The sequence below is a fragment of the Canis lupus genome, chromosome 6 (genome assembly GCF_011100685.1).
Source record: "Canis lupus familiaris isolate Mischka breed German Shepherd chromosome 6, alternate assembly UU_Cfam_GSD_1.0, whole genome shotgun sequence".
Taxonomy (NCBI): Eukaryota; Metazoa; Chordata; class Mammalia; order Carnivora; family Canidae; genus Canis; species Canis lupus.
Window position 1 is genome coordinate 51,341,470 of NC_049227.1, and position 13,088 is coordinate 51,354,557.

At 37.8% G+C, this 13,088-nt stretch overlaps 1 protein-coding gene across 1 annotated transcript in view; it reads left to right on the forward strand.

Annotated features, from left to right (window-relative positions):
- The window catches only part of PLPPR5 (phospholipid phosphatase related 5), a 123,985-nt gene that overhangs the window by 76,084 nt on the left and 34,813 nt on the right, over positions 1-13,088 (forward strand). The window contains exons 4-5 of the mRNA XM_038541236.1: positions 4,406-4,582; positions 12,890-13,009. Of these exons, the coding sequence (XP_038397164.1) occupies positions 4,406-4,582; positions 12,890-13,009 (297 nt within the window). The remainder of the gene's footprint in view (positions 1-4,405; positions 4,583-12,889; positions 13,010-13,088) is intronic.

Sequence of the window (13,088 nt, forward strand, 5' to 3'; positions counted from 1 at the left end):
ACAATCAGGCAGCACAGTAGGTCCTGGGCTTGCTGTGTTCTTCAGCCTGGCCCTGACTTAACCCCTGCAGGTACTAGGCATTCACCATGGGCCATGCTTATAACTTGTCTACATGAGTGGCAGAGCTAGGAATTAAACTAGATCTTATTGGCTGCAAAGTGGATGAGCTAATCACTAGGCTACAGTTATCTCTTCCTTCGGACCAGTTTTACAAATCCCAGTACATTTCATTATTCACACACTGAGCAGATATTGATTGACTGTAGTAGTTCTCTTTTGACACCATGACAGATTATCACAAACTTAGTGACTTAAAATAACCCAAATTTATTATCTTGCAGTTCTGCTATTCTGAAATTCAGCATGGGTTTCACAGGGATAAAATCAAGGGTTGAGGGGCACCTGGGTGGCTCAGTCGGTTAAGCAGCTGCCTTCAGCTTGGGTCGTGATCCCGGGGTCCTGAGATGGAGCCCCGCATGGGCTCCCTGCTCCATGGGGAGCCTGCTGCTTTCCCTCTGCCTGCCCTACCACCGCCTGCTTATGCATGCATGCACGCGGGCTCTCTCTCTGTCAAATAAATAAACAAAATCTTGAAAATAAAAAAAAAGTCAAAGGTTGAGCCCAATCGCACACCTTCTGGAGGCTCTAGGGGAGAATTCATTCTTTTATTTTTCTCAACTTCTAGGGTCTGTCTGAATTCCTTGGCTTGTGGCTGCCTTCCTCTGTTTCATAGGATGAATATGTGGGCATCTTTAGGGTGTTGTATTCTTCCTATCATAGGTGCCTGGCCTGTACTGGGTCTTGCTCCAGGCAATATGAGATAGACAAGGAGGAGAAAGACAATAGTAAGTAAACAAATACATATGCCAGAAAATTTGTGTAGCAAAAGCAAAAACCAATATAATCATCTCCGTAGCTGCAGGAAAAGCATTTGACAAAATTCAGTAGTCATTCCTCCACCCCTTCCTCTTCGCTGGGAACTCGCATACTCATCTTTCTGGATCTCACCTTAGATGTCTCCTCTTGAAGAAACAGTTTCAGGTGTATAGTAAGTGCTTAACAAACACAAATGTTTGTCTGTTTTTATTTTTATTTACTTATATAATAGTACTTTAAAATCATATGGTGCTTTCTCAAGTTACCCAACATATGGATGTTTATTATCACAAGTGAGTCAATTCACATTTCTGGATAACATGGGCATTGTGATTACATTTTAGTAAAATCAAACAAGTAAGCAAAACCTCTTTATATATGTGTCAGTTGTTGTATATATTTGTATAAGTGAGGAGGAAAGTGTAGAAGAATATATGCCAGACTGTTAGCGGACAACAAATGATCAGCTTTGGATTCTGCATCTTTATGCTGATAAATACTCACGGAATGGATGAACAAAGACTGCTAATAATAAGACGTTAAATAATGAGAGGGTCTGTAAGGTAGTGAGCATCCAGTGACCCTTGAGGACTGAGTGGGTATCATTTTGCTCAAACCATACCCTCTTCTGTTTGTTTTATTTTAGCTACATTTTGACATCTGGTTAACCTAGATGGTTTTATAAGTGAATTAAAAACCAAGAGAGCATAAATAATCAATTTCTGTACTGCATCCAACTTGCTTAATAGATTCTTATGCCATAATTTCCTCTTCTGCAAATTAGGAATAATAGACTTTCTGCAAGGATGACACAATTAGATTGGTTAAAAGGCACTTATATTCATAAAGTACCAAAGAGTTGTCGAATATAAGTGAAAACTCTCTAATTTTTCTTTTGTGACATCCATGCCAACTGATCATGCTCCAGAAAAATCCGTGTATTATAAAGCACTGCTATGATCCACCTTAAAGTTAAATGTATTTGTACAAATGTCACCCTTTTTCCATAACCCTTAAAATTCAATCTTCTTTTCTGGGTCTGGCTAGTAAGTGGGGATCTGGTGGAGGAAAAGCCAAATTTCAGGCTATTTTTCATGAGTTGTCTTTGTGGACAGACTATATCTTTAGACTCCTTACAACCAGTGCTTGAGTCATTAGAGCAAGTAGAGCAAACATTCAAAAAGAAACTTCACAGTCATCACCAAAGCTAATAGATCACTCTAAGCCTACATAACTTGGACAGGTATCTGAGATGGTCTTTGAGGATGAGGGGGAAGACAGTACTTTCCAAAACCAGATAGATTCTGTAGTAGGTTTTCCACATAGGCCATACTCACATTACTTCTTATTTCTCTCTAACAGCAGAGTTGAGATATAGCCTCACTCTAGGATACTACAATAACCTTCTTTATCCTCTCTTTGATTTCAACTCTCTTGTATGTCCATTGGCCATTTCCTCCATGCAAGAAATCAGTAAAGAAAGAAGAAAGAGTAAGAGGTGCTTTACTTCTCATTTGCACCTCTTCATTCTCAGCAGTGCCACCCCCAATAGCCAAATTGTATTTTCTTCATAAGCTTTATCTTGATTCAATTTTTTCATCAATAAAATGAAAGTATGATGAGATCTGACTTCTATGGGTATTTTGAGAATTTAATAAGATAATCTAAGATACTTAGAACATTGCCTTGAACAGCGATCACTCATTAAATCATAGCTATAATGAATATTAGCAATATTAATACTATTCAATTATCATTCCACATTTATTTTTGTCTTAATAAGGACAGCATATGTTTAGAGTCCTGGACAGATGTGAAGAAATACAAAAGTAAAAAAAAATTAATTGACGTTATAGCTGTGTTAAAGGAAATCTCACCAGCAGCCCAAATTTCACTCCCTATTCGTGTGCACTAGTCAAATAAAGAATTACTCCATTAGATGCATCACTGGCAACCTGAAGTGGTGTGATATCCCAGCCTTGTTATTCGTGTGGGCAGAGCTCTTTAACACATTCTCTCAGAAAGGCAGAAACATCATTTTCTCTCTCTCATCTCTTCTTGTTTCCCCCTCATGTATACTTATCCTTCATCACTGAAATTATTCAGCTCTTCCATGCACGGGCTTAGAATACACAGACTCAGCTCCGAAGGTCACAAGCCCAAGATGAAACAATTCAGCTTTTTTTTTTTTTTTTTTTCCTCTAGAATATTGGGACCTGAGAGAGATGGCAAAGGGCTAGAACTTGGATAGATAGAAGCCTTGTATCACATGGGCTGTTTAAATATTCATGCAGCCTCTTCTGGCAGCTAACAGGGCTACAAACTTTGCCCAGGAAAAAAAAAAAAAGGGGGGAAGATAATTACTGAATTTCATCACATTCTGAAATGGCTGCTGTGAAGGAAAACCTTAAGTGCTGATTTTTGGTTTAATCTCTTAGGGAAATATATTTTTTTAATTATTCAATGCAGGACAATAGGCAAGTGATTAAATGTATGTCTAAGTTTTTTTCTGAGTATGTCATCAGTGTTAGGTACCCACTGACATTAATACCATAAAAACGTATTGTACTGTCAAAGCCATTTCCTTTATAATTACTTTACTAATGACTTGAAATATTAACTGACACACTCCCCTTGCAGTCAACAGCTTTGCTTATGTAGTAACACAAGGTTTAAATCATCGGCTACTGAGCGATAGAATAAATCAGAGTGGAAGAAAGACCAAATAAATTATTCTTGAGTGTGATGCCTCTAAACATGAGGACATTTCATTTAGTACAATCAATTGGCACTATATGTTCTTCATTAGCATATGTGAAAACACTAGCAATGTAGGTATCTATTCATTGTCTTGTTTGTTTTAAGGAGACATTTACCCTGAATGTAGTTAAGTTTTTTTTTGTTGTCCTAATTCTGGCTGATAGATAAAATTTAATAAAAACAAAGTAATTTTCACAATATCTGATAACAACATGAAAGCAAACCTTGTCACTGCAGTGAACCTCAAATTCCTTTTTCAAAGTACTTTCTATTTAGTGAAAATCAACTATATCTTATTTTTTATAGCTACAGTCATACATTCTAACCTATCAATTATACGTCCTTCCAATGTGGTATACAAAAATGTAAGCATTAAAAACATTCCTTCATCAGTTTGTCCCTTCTAACAGTAGTGATCTAAGATGTCAATTCAGAAAAAACAATAGGTACATTAATAGTTAAATGTTAATAGTTTCACTAGTTAAAAAAAAATCACTTGGAATGTCAGTATTCAGTGTTTCTAGGTAATTCATATTACAGAAGAATTGGCCATTAGTAAATATCAGGTAAGTAAAATTAAATAATTACCATTCTTAAATTCCACTTATAAGAAAGTTACTTCAAAACATTCATAACTAGGACTAATTATTTGAACTCTGTATACATAGCTATGTCTATAAATATATATGTGTACATATATGCAAATATATTGTATATATATTAAGAAAATACCTTCATGAAATGTTATGTTTTTCATTTAATGTTTCAGATGTACATTACCAACACAATCAAAGCCAAAGGAACAAGACTTGCTAAACCCGTTTTATGTTTGGGCTTAATGTGCTTGGCCTTTCTTACTGGACTCAACAGAGTAGCAGAATACCGAAATCATTGGTCAGATGTGATAGCAGGCTTTCTGGTTGGAATATCTATAGCAGTATTTCTGGTAAGTACAAACTTACTTGGATTTCACTGTATTTTTAATTAACACCCATAATCACCTACAAGAAAAAAAAAGAGGGTGACTTACATGCAGGTGTCTCTGCATGTGGTGTATCAAATGATAAGATGTATATTTTAAGTCATTCATTTCTTCCTCCTTCCTCATTTGTTCTGCCTAAAGTCAAATTTGGGGAGGAAAATATATAAACTCTACACTTAAAGGCGAACCAAATATTTTCGTATTAAATGGAACAGAGCTAAAAACACTCAGTCCTTCTTGGATAGTTTTTAAGAATGGGTTGCTTGATATTTTAAGAATTTCCTCAGGTCACTTTCCATCCCAGAGTATCTAGAGCATCCCAGAGTACCCCCAAGGCCTCAGCATCGTACTCTCCATGAACTGCCAGGTTACAGCGCCTGCTAATAGGTAAACCTCATTTGAGAGATCGGTTGGTTCCCTTCAGCAACTAAAAACGCATGGATGATTTCCAAGATAATACCATCTCACATCAGAATTTGCCAAGTCGTGAAGAGCATCCGTAGTGATTTCTAGTGAAGTAAGCATGCCATCTCTCTTCTTTTTATAAAACCTCCTTGGAGTATTACTACAGGTTTTGGTTGTTGGAAAATTTATTTTAGTCTGGCTTTAAAAAAAAAAAATCAATCCATTATGAGTATATAACATTTAACCCAGATGGAAAATGTGTAGGCTATAAATCAAAACATAGTTTTTGCATTGACACATTATAAAGGGAAAAAACACTTTATTTCCATTTTGATTACATTTAAATTGCTTCTCACGCTTAACTTCCCTTCTTCAGCTCCTTTCCCTAGTTCATAACCAGTAAGCAAAAACTCATATGAACCTTTCCAGCTAATGATTTGTGTGCCAGGCATTTTAAATAGGCTATTTTCTGTAGACCGTCCTGTGTTAGAGTGGTGAGTAGGACCTGTCCCTGCCCCAAGTTCTGTGCTGCTTCTCTTCCTGATATCCCCCCTCTGATTCTCCAGGTGCCTGGGAAACGTAGGCCCATTCTAATCTCTCTCCCAGAGACATTTTATGACCCCAGAAAGCCTGGGGCCCTGACCTGGGCCAGAGCCTTTTCCTTCCTTTCACTCACCACAAATGAAGCAGATTGAAACATTTAAAATAAAACAAAACAAGACAAATATCCTACATAAACCCTAAGAAAAGAACTACCAAAAGTTAAAATGTCAAAGCACTAGTGTCAGATGTAGCTGTCTTTCATCTCCATGGGTCTAGAGCATCTTCACTGGCATCTCATCAGTCTACCTGCTTATCTTCCCATGGCTGTCTCCAACTTTCCTTCACTTCCAGTGAACATCTTGAGACCTTGAAAGACCAAATCCAAAACCCTAGTATCTTCCTTGTCACTTCCTTATCTGAAAACCATGTGGTGAATGGGTTGGACTCTGGATCCCTCTTGGGCTCAAGCCTCTCTGACTGTACGTATTCAAAACATTCCACAGCAGCCCTTCAGACATTCCCACACACCTGGTAAATGACCTTAATCAAAGGTCACATGAAAATAATGCTTTAACTGTAATAACTAAAACAGACATTTGTGCATTCATGCACAGTCGTTTCTGAGCATGAGTGCCTACAGGTGCCAGGCACTGTGCCAAGAGCTGGGGATGCAAGGAGGCTCAGATGAACATGATGTCTCTCCTGTGAGAGTTACAGTCTGGTTCACAGGTCAGACACTAATAGGGGTTATTCCCTCAAATATTCCCTTACTCCCTTCCTTTAAAACATAAACATTTAGTGAAGCCCTGTTATGATCCAGGCACTGTGCTTAGTGCTGGGGATAAATACATGAAAAAGATAGAGTCCATCCACTTGAATAGATCACAAAATAGACACAAAGAGTTTTACAAACTCTAAAATGTAATGATATTAGTTCCTAAACTAAAGAGATTTCTGTTGGGATTAGGGACAGTCCAAAAGGGGTTGGGATACATAAACTTGAAATGTTTGCAAAGCAGGGAGGTCAAAGCTGGGGCATAAGGAATGAGGGGCAAGGAGCACAGTGCTCAGAAGCAACATAAAATACTTCGTAAGAGGGACACCTGGGTGGCTCAGTGGTTGAGCGTCTGCCTTTGGCTGAGGTTGTGATCCCAGGGTACTGGGATCGAGTCCTGCATCAGGCTCCCTGCAGGGAGCCTGCTTCTCCCTCTGCCTATGTCTCTGCCTCTTTCTGTGTCTCTCCTGAATACATAAATAAAGTCTTAAAAAAATGCTTCATAAGATAGGCCTTTATGGTGCCCTCAGTATATTATAGGCCTGGGCACAGCATTCACACGAGGGGAAGTGACATCCTGGAAGTGGTACCAGTCATCCAACGTGAGTGACAAGAGTGGGAAATAAAAAAAATACAGGGGTATTTATTCTGTATGGCCTTGTAGGTTAGAATAATCTGGGCTTTTTTCTTTTGAATGTGGGTGATCTGAGAGCCACTGTCAGAGTTCAAGTGAGTTAAAGCTGGTTGAATCTCAGCTTCTTTATTCACTCAGTTTGTGCCATTGCCAATTTACCTTTCCGAGCCTCAGGTTCTTCCTCTTTAAATGAGGCTAATGACAGCCTCCTTAAAGCTTATAAGGACATAAAAGTTGAAACGGGATGGTGTATGTTCAACAAATGGCCACATGAATGACTGAAATAAGTTCCATAATTGATAGTTTGCTTCCTTTCAGCCCCTTCTCTCCGATACAGTTTGCATTTTGAAACTAGTTTTGCTGGAAAAGTAAAACTCCAGGTGAGGGTAGGGGAGGCAAGTTGTGCAGAAGCAGGGAAATAAGATGGCGTCAATCAGGCCTCCATGGGCACAGAGAGAAGGGAGGCTCTCTGGGAGGTTTGTGATACAGAAGGTTTGGAGCTTGATGGCACACTGGGGATAATGGAGGCGAATGAGAGGGAGCGATCCGTGATGATTCCCGGGCTTCTCATTTGGGCAAATAGAATATTTATTCTGAGCAGCGACTACAGCTCTGGCTCGCAACATCCTGGGGTGTCTCCAGTTATCTTGCAGTGTGTGCAGAACTCTGAAATGGTTCCAGAATAAAATGAGCACTAACCTACTCCAAGACTCTATGTCTTGGTTAAAGGCATCCACATCCCCCAGTCACCCGGGCCCAATGTCTAGTGTCTGCCTTTGACTCATTCTTCTTGACTCACCCAGTGAGTCATCTGGTCCCAGTTTATTTCCATTACAAAATGTCTCCTCCACATTTTATGTCTTGGCCATTCTGACCAAATTGTATACTGTGAGACTATACTCGATTTTTGAGATTAGTGCTTCTTCCCTGTCTTCTATCTTTAGGTTCCTAACTGGCTCCTCATCTCAGACTCTCCAGATACCTCCAGTTCTGCCTCTCTTCTTTAGAACATAAGCTGTTGCTAATAACAAGACAAAACAAAACAAAACAAACCTCATTCTTGCTGCATTAAACTCAGATATGTCCCACTGGGCTTCTGGGATCATCAGTAATCTGGCTGCATTCTTCACAGCCCAGTTTTTTTTTTGTTTTTTGTTTTTTGTTTTTCCCTCCTTGCAGTGAAATCCTGTATTATGTATCCACTCAGCTTCCTTTGCCTTGCAGACAGGTTCTGTGTTGCCTTTATGTTTGACCCAGTGAGAATGCCAGTTCCTCCGTATATTTTTTTACAGAACAAAACAGGGGTCTGGGAGTCATGTGAACCTAGGTTTGAATCCTGCTTTTGCCATATGGTGCATATGTGACCTTGAACAGGTCACTTGGCTCCTCATTTTTTCTAACATAGAATTGTATTTAAAATGGATTTCCCCCCAAAAAAAATAAATAAAAAAATAAATAAAATGGCTTTCCCTCTCCAAGGAATCCTTTCCTCCTTTCCTGTTCACTTTTATCCATAGCATATTTCAATTTTTAATATGCCACATATAATAGTTTTATTTTTGTTTTTGTTTTGTTTTTGCTGTCAAACCCACTATAATGTAAGCTGCGTGTGGAGAAGGCACTTATTTGTTTTCCTCACTGTGTATTCCCAGTACATAGTACAGGGTCTGGTAGATAGGGGGTTCTCAGGAAATATTTGATGCATGAATGAATGAATGGAGGAACTATGTTATTCCCAAAGCTCTTCTGAGGGTTAAATGAAATCTCATACTCTGTAGGTACAGTTGAGTGTGTGGTGGAGAGAAGGCTCTGGAGATCATGGCCCTCACCTTTGATGACTATTCAGATCCTTTTTGCACTTGAGATTGTTCTCAGACAAGTCCTAACTTGCCCAGGAAGTGTCCCTGATTACCTGGTTCTCCCATTTTTCCGGAGTTTCCACTGCACTCAAAGTCTGGCCTATCACATTCTACCTGAGGAATGATATCCTGTCTTGTTGATCACTCCCATCCCCTGTGCATTTTCTTTAGTTAGAGAACCAAATCCCCATGCTTAAGAAAATGCAAAACAAATACTAGGTGAACAATAGTTGTAGATTGGTTAATATTATGTAACAAATACATGCTGAACAAATGTCTGCTTCAAAGTGCTTCCAAAAAAGATGCCCAGGGTCAAGTTGAGTAGTTCAAGTTTACTGAGCACATCAAGAACTTGTCATATTATCCTATGTAATGTAATAATAATGGTAAGAGTTATTTGAGTAATCTTTACTAGATTAACTCAATTAATCCTCACAACAGCACAGTGAGATACAGTTATTGTCCTCATTTTTCAGGTAAAAGAAGCAGGTTTAGTTATATTGAGTTGCTTGCCCAGGCTCACAGAGTGAGTAAATCAAAGAGGCTGGTGTTAAGGCCCAGCCTCTTTACCAGAGCCCATGCACTTAACTCCATGCAAAACACATGTATTACTTGCTGCAGGGGAAGAGGTAAAATGACCACAAATAGATCTGATTAATAAATCATCACCAAAGGCGAAAGAACACAAAAAAAATACATGTGTAGTGGTAACTTATTAGTGTCAGTTTTGTAGGACAGGATAAGATTATACACATGGAAGCTACTAATGTAAAAACAGAGTGTTTCAGAGGAATGTCACTTTAAATTATATAGGAACATTGGGAAACTTGAGAATTCTTGGCTGGACACATGCTCATTAGTTAGTCTATTCATTCTCTGTGGTACTGCGAATACAATGATGAGCAAAAGGAAAAAGAAGAAGGAGAAAGAAGAGAAGAAGGAGGAGGAGAAGAAGAAGAGGAGGAGGAAGAGGAGGAAGAGGAGGAAGCGGAAGAAGAGCATTTCTGCTTTCATAGAGCTTATAAGGAAGCCCTCTAAGGAAGAGGTTCACATCAACCAAAGTAGTATGTTTTAGGAAGGAAAATTGAGCAAATTGAATGTCTGGTTGAATATAGGAGAATCCTATACTCATCCTTTAGGATAAATCCAAGTTTTCAGCCTTGTGTAATCAGGGGAGAGGGAGTGTGGGGGTTGTTTTCCCGAGAGAATCCAGAAAAAAATCACGTTTTATAGGGGGGTCCAGAGATAGGCAGATCTTGGGTTTCACTTTGAACATTTGTTGAATTTTTCATACCTTTGACAACCAAAGGAATGGTTGTCACTTACCACTTAACTTGGTAAGATATTGCAACCTCTTCTCTTACAAATTGAGAAAACTCAGACCCAGAGGACTGTCTAAGAACATACAGACTCAGGATCAAACACCAAGCCTCTTGCTTTCCCCTATGAGGATTTTTCCTTTTTATTTTTTTAAGATTTTATTTATTTATCTGAGAGAGAGAGAGCCATAGGAGGAACAGGGAGAAGGGACAAGCAAGACCCCATGTTGGGTGCAGAGCCTGACTCAGGGCTCCATCCCACAACCCTGAGTTTGTGACCTGAGCCAAAATCAAGAACTTGGATGCTTAATGGGCTGAGCCCTCCAGGAGCCCCCCAACCATGACCATTTTTCTAATAGGACATCAGTTCCATACTTGTGAATGTTAGCAGGCAAAACTTGCTAAATATTTGAAAATGGTTCTAAGGAAGATTTGGCAATTTCCTCCCTTATAATTTAAATAATAACAGTAATGAAGAATAATCATTATGCTAATAGATACTATTTAATGAATATCTACTATCTATTAGGTGTTTAAATAGTGGCATTTGAATTCTCAGCTGCTTCAGTGGTATTGTCCTAACCCTCAATTAAGGCAAAGAGATAACTGATACAAGCTTTCAAAGAGTTTACGAAACCTAAATAATATAAAAAAGCAATTATACTAATTTCAAAAGCCCATATTAACTCTAGATGAACTTTTCTTCATCTCATGACTTCCATACATCTATGTACATAGTTATTTCATTTCAATAAATATTACTTCACAAGAATTTGTAGCAATATTTTTCATCTGCCTAATCTTTCATTAATTTATAATATTAATGAGAAGGGAAATATGTGTGTATGTTTCATGAAGTGAATGTGAAACTGCTTGCTTGTTATGCTGTTATTGGCTAAATTCTTGATTGTATTCTTTGTACTCTAAGCAGTGGTCAGTTAGCAAACTGCAACCAATTCAACCCGCTGTGTTGTTTTTTTTTTTTTAAGTTACAGTGGAACACTGACATGCCCATTCATATATGAATTGCCTATGACTTTTTTCACATCAGAAACAGAGTTGAATAGCTGCTGCAGAGATTGTATGCCAGCAGAGCCAAAAGTATGTACTATTGTGCCCCTCCCTTATAGCCAAAATTTACTGACCTTTTCTATAGGGCAGTCTTTTGCCCTATAGTCTTTTGTAGGGTTATCATTTGATACTAGGTTTATCAAGTTCCCATCTCCAAGCCTGTACCATCCCTTACTTTAAAGATCTTAATGGCACTGATAAAGTTGATGTATCAAATTAGGAGGCTTTGATCTGTGCTTCTGATCTGTAATTATTCATGGAAATGGAAGTATAATAAGTATTCCACAACTAGGGAGATAATTTTTTTCTGAAATAAAGTCTCATAGTATGTGTTATTATTTTGTAGATTTATTAATTTTATTTAAAAACTGGAGAATAATCAAGATCTAATTGGCTTTTGAAAATACTCAGTAATGAGGCCTACTAAAGAAAAGGCTTTCCAGTGGAGCATTTGTGAAAACATACAATGTAAATGTGTAATTATATGTTAAGCATTTATCCTTTTTAAAAATGAATGTTAGGTTATAACTGCAAGTAAGTTCTGGGTTTTGGCTTGGTAATAGACTATAAACCCAGCAAAAGAAGGCTCAAGAATATCTTATCCAGAGCAGCCCAGGTGACTCAGCGGTTTACCGCCACCTTCAGCCCAGAGCCTGATCCTGGAGACCCAGGATCGAGTCCCACGTCGGGCTCCCTGCATGAAGCCTGCTTCTCCCTCTGCCTGTGTCTCTGTCTCTCTCTCTCAATCTGTGTCTCTCATGAATAAATAAATTAAAAATCTCAAAAAAAAAGAATATCTCATCCACTGCTTAATATAAGTAAATATAGCAAGTAATTTTCCTGTGTTAATTTACTATTCCTTACAGTATGATTCACCTGCATCAGAAGCTTCTAGAATGTATTTCAAAAAGTGGCAACTCCTAGCCCCCATCTATCATCTACAAAATCAGAATCTTTAGGGAAGGGTTTAGGAATGTGCATTTTTAACAGTGCTTAAATTGCCTTTATTATTATGTAACCCGAAGTATGAGAACCTCTGGCTTAGTTCAAATACTGTCGCCTATGGGAATATAATCAATTGAAACAAGGGTCAATTTCCTTTATGTAAAAGGTCTTCTATTTCACTGGTAGCCCCAGTAAGCTATTGTTGAAATGCCAAGTATACATGGGATACAATAATAGACAATAAACTAGGTTAATTAAAGGGATGCTACTAAATTAGAGAGTGCCAATTGTAGAAGGTTTATTATGAATGTAATGATCTTGAAGCAATGGGAAATAATTAGCATTTAAATTAAGTTGTAGGTTAGCCACATTAGGGAAAGGTTAGCTTGCTATGAATTTTTATAAGGCTATGATGTTATTTATAGATTGATTTGAGCATTGACTATAATCTAATTTAATGAAAAATTTGGAATAATGAAATTGTCATTATTAACTGAGCTACACATTATTCGATAAATTTTCTTGAACACATTTGCATTGGAATAACTATTAAAATTTATACAAGATAAATATGGATGTAAAGTTACATATGTAATACTTAAGTAATTTTAATACTTTAGTACTATGATTCAATTTATTAAGCTACTTAAAAGATTAAAAGGGTCATAGTCACAGGGAGTGTGGCTTTGCTTCAACTGCATTTTTTTCCTGAAATTTTAGGTTGTGTGTGTGGTAAATAATTTCAAAGGAAGACAACCAGAAAATGAACATATACACATGGATAATCTGGCACAGATGCCAATGATCAGCATTCCTCGAGTAGAAAGTCCTTTGGAAAAGGTAACATCTGTACAGGTGATTCATGATTTAAATTCTTAAATGTGATTGTTATCTAGAGCAAATGAATAATCATTTCTGA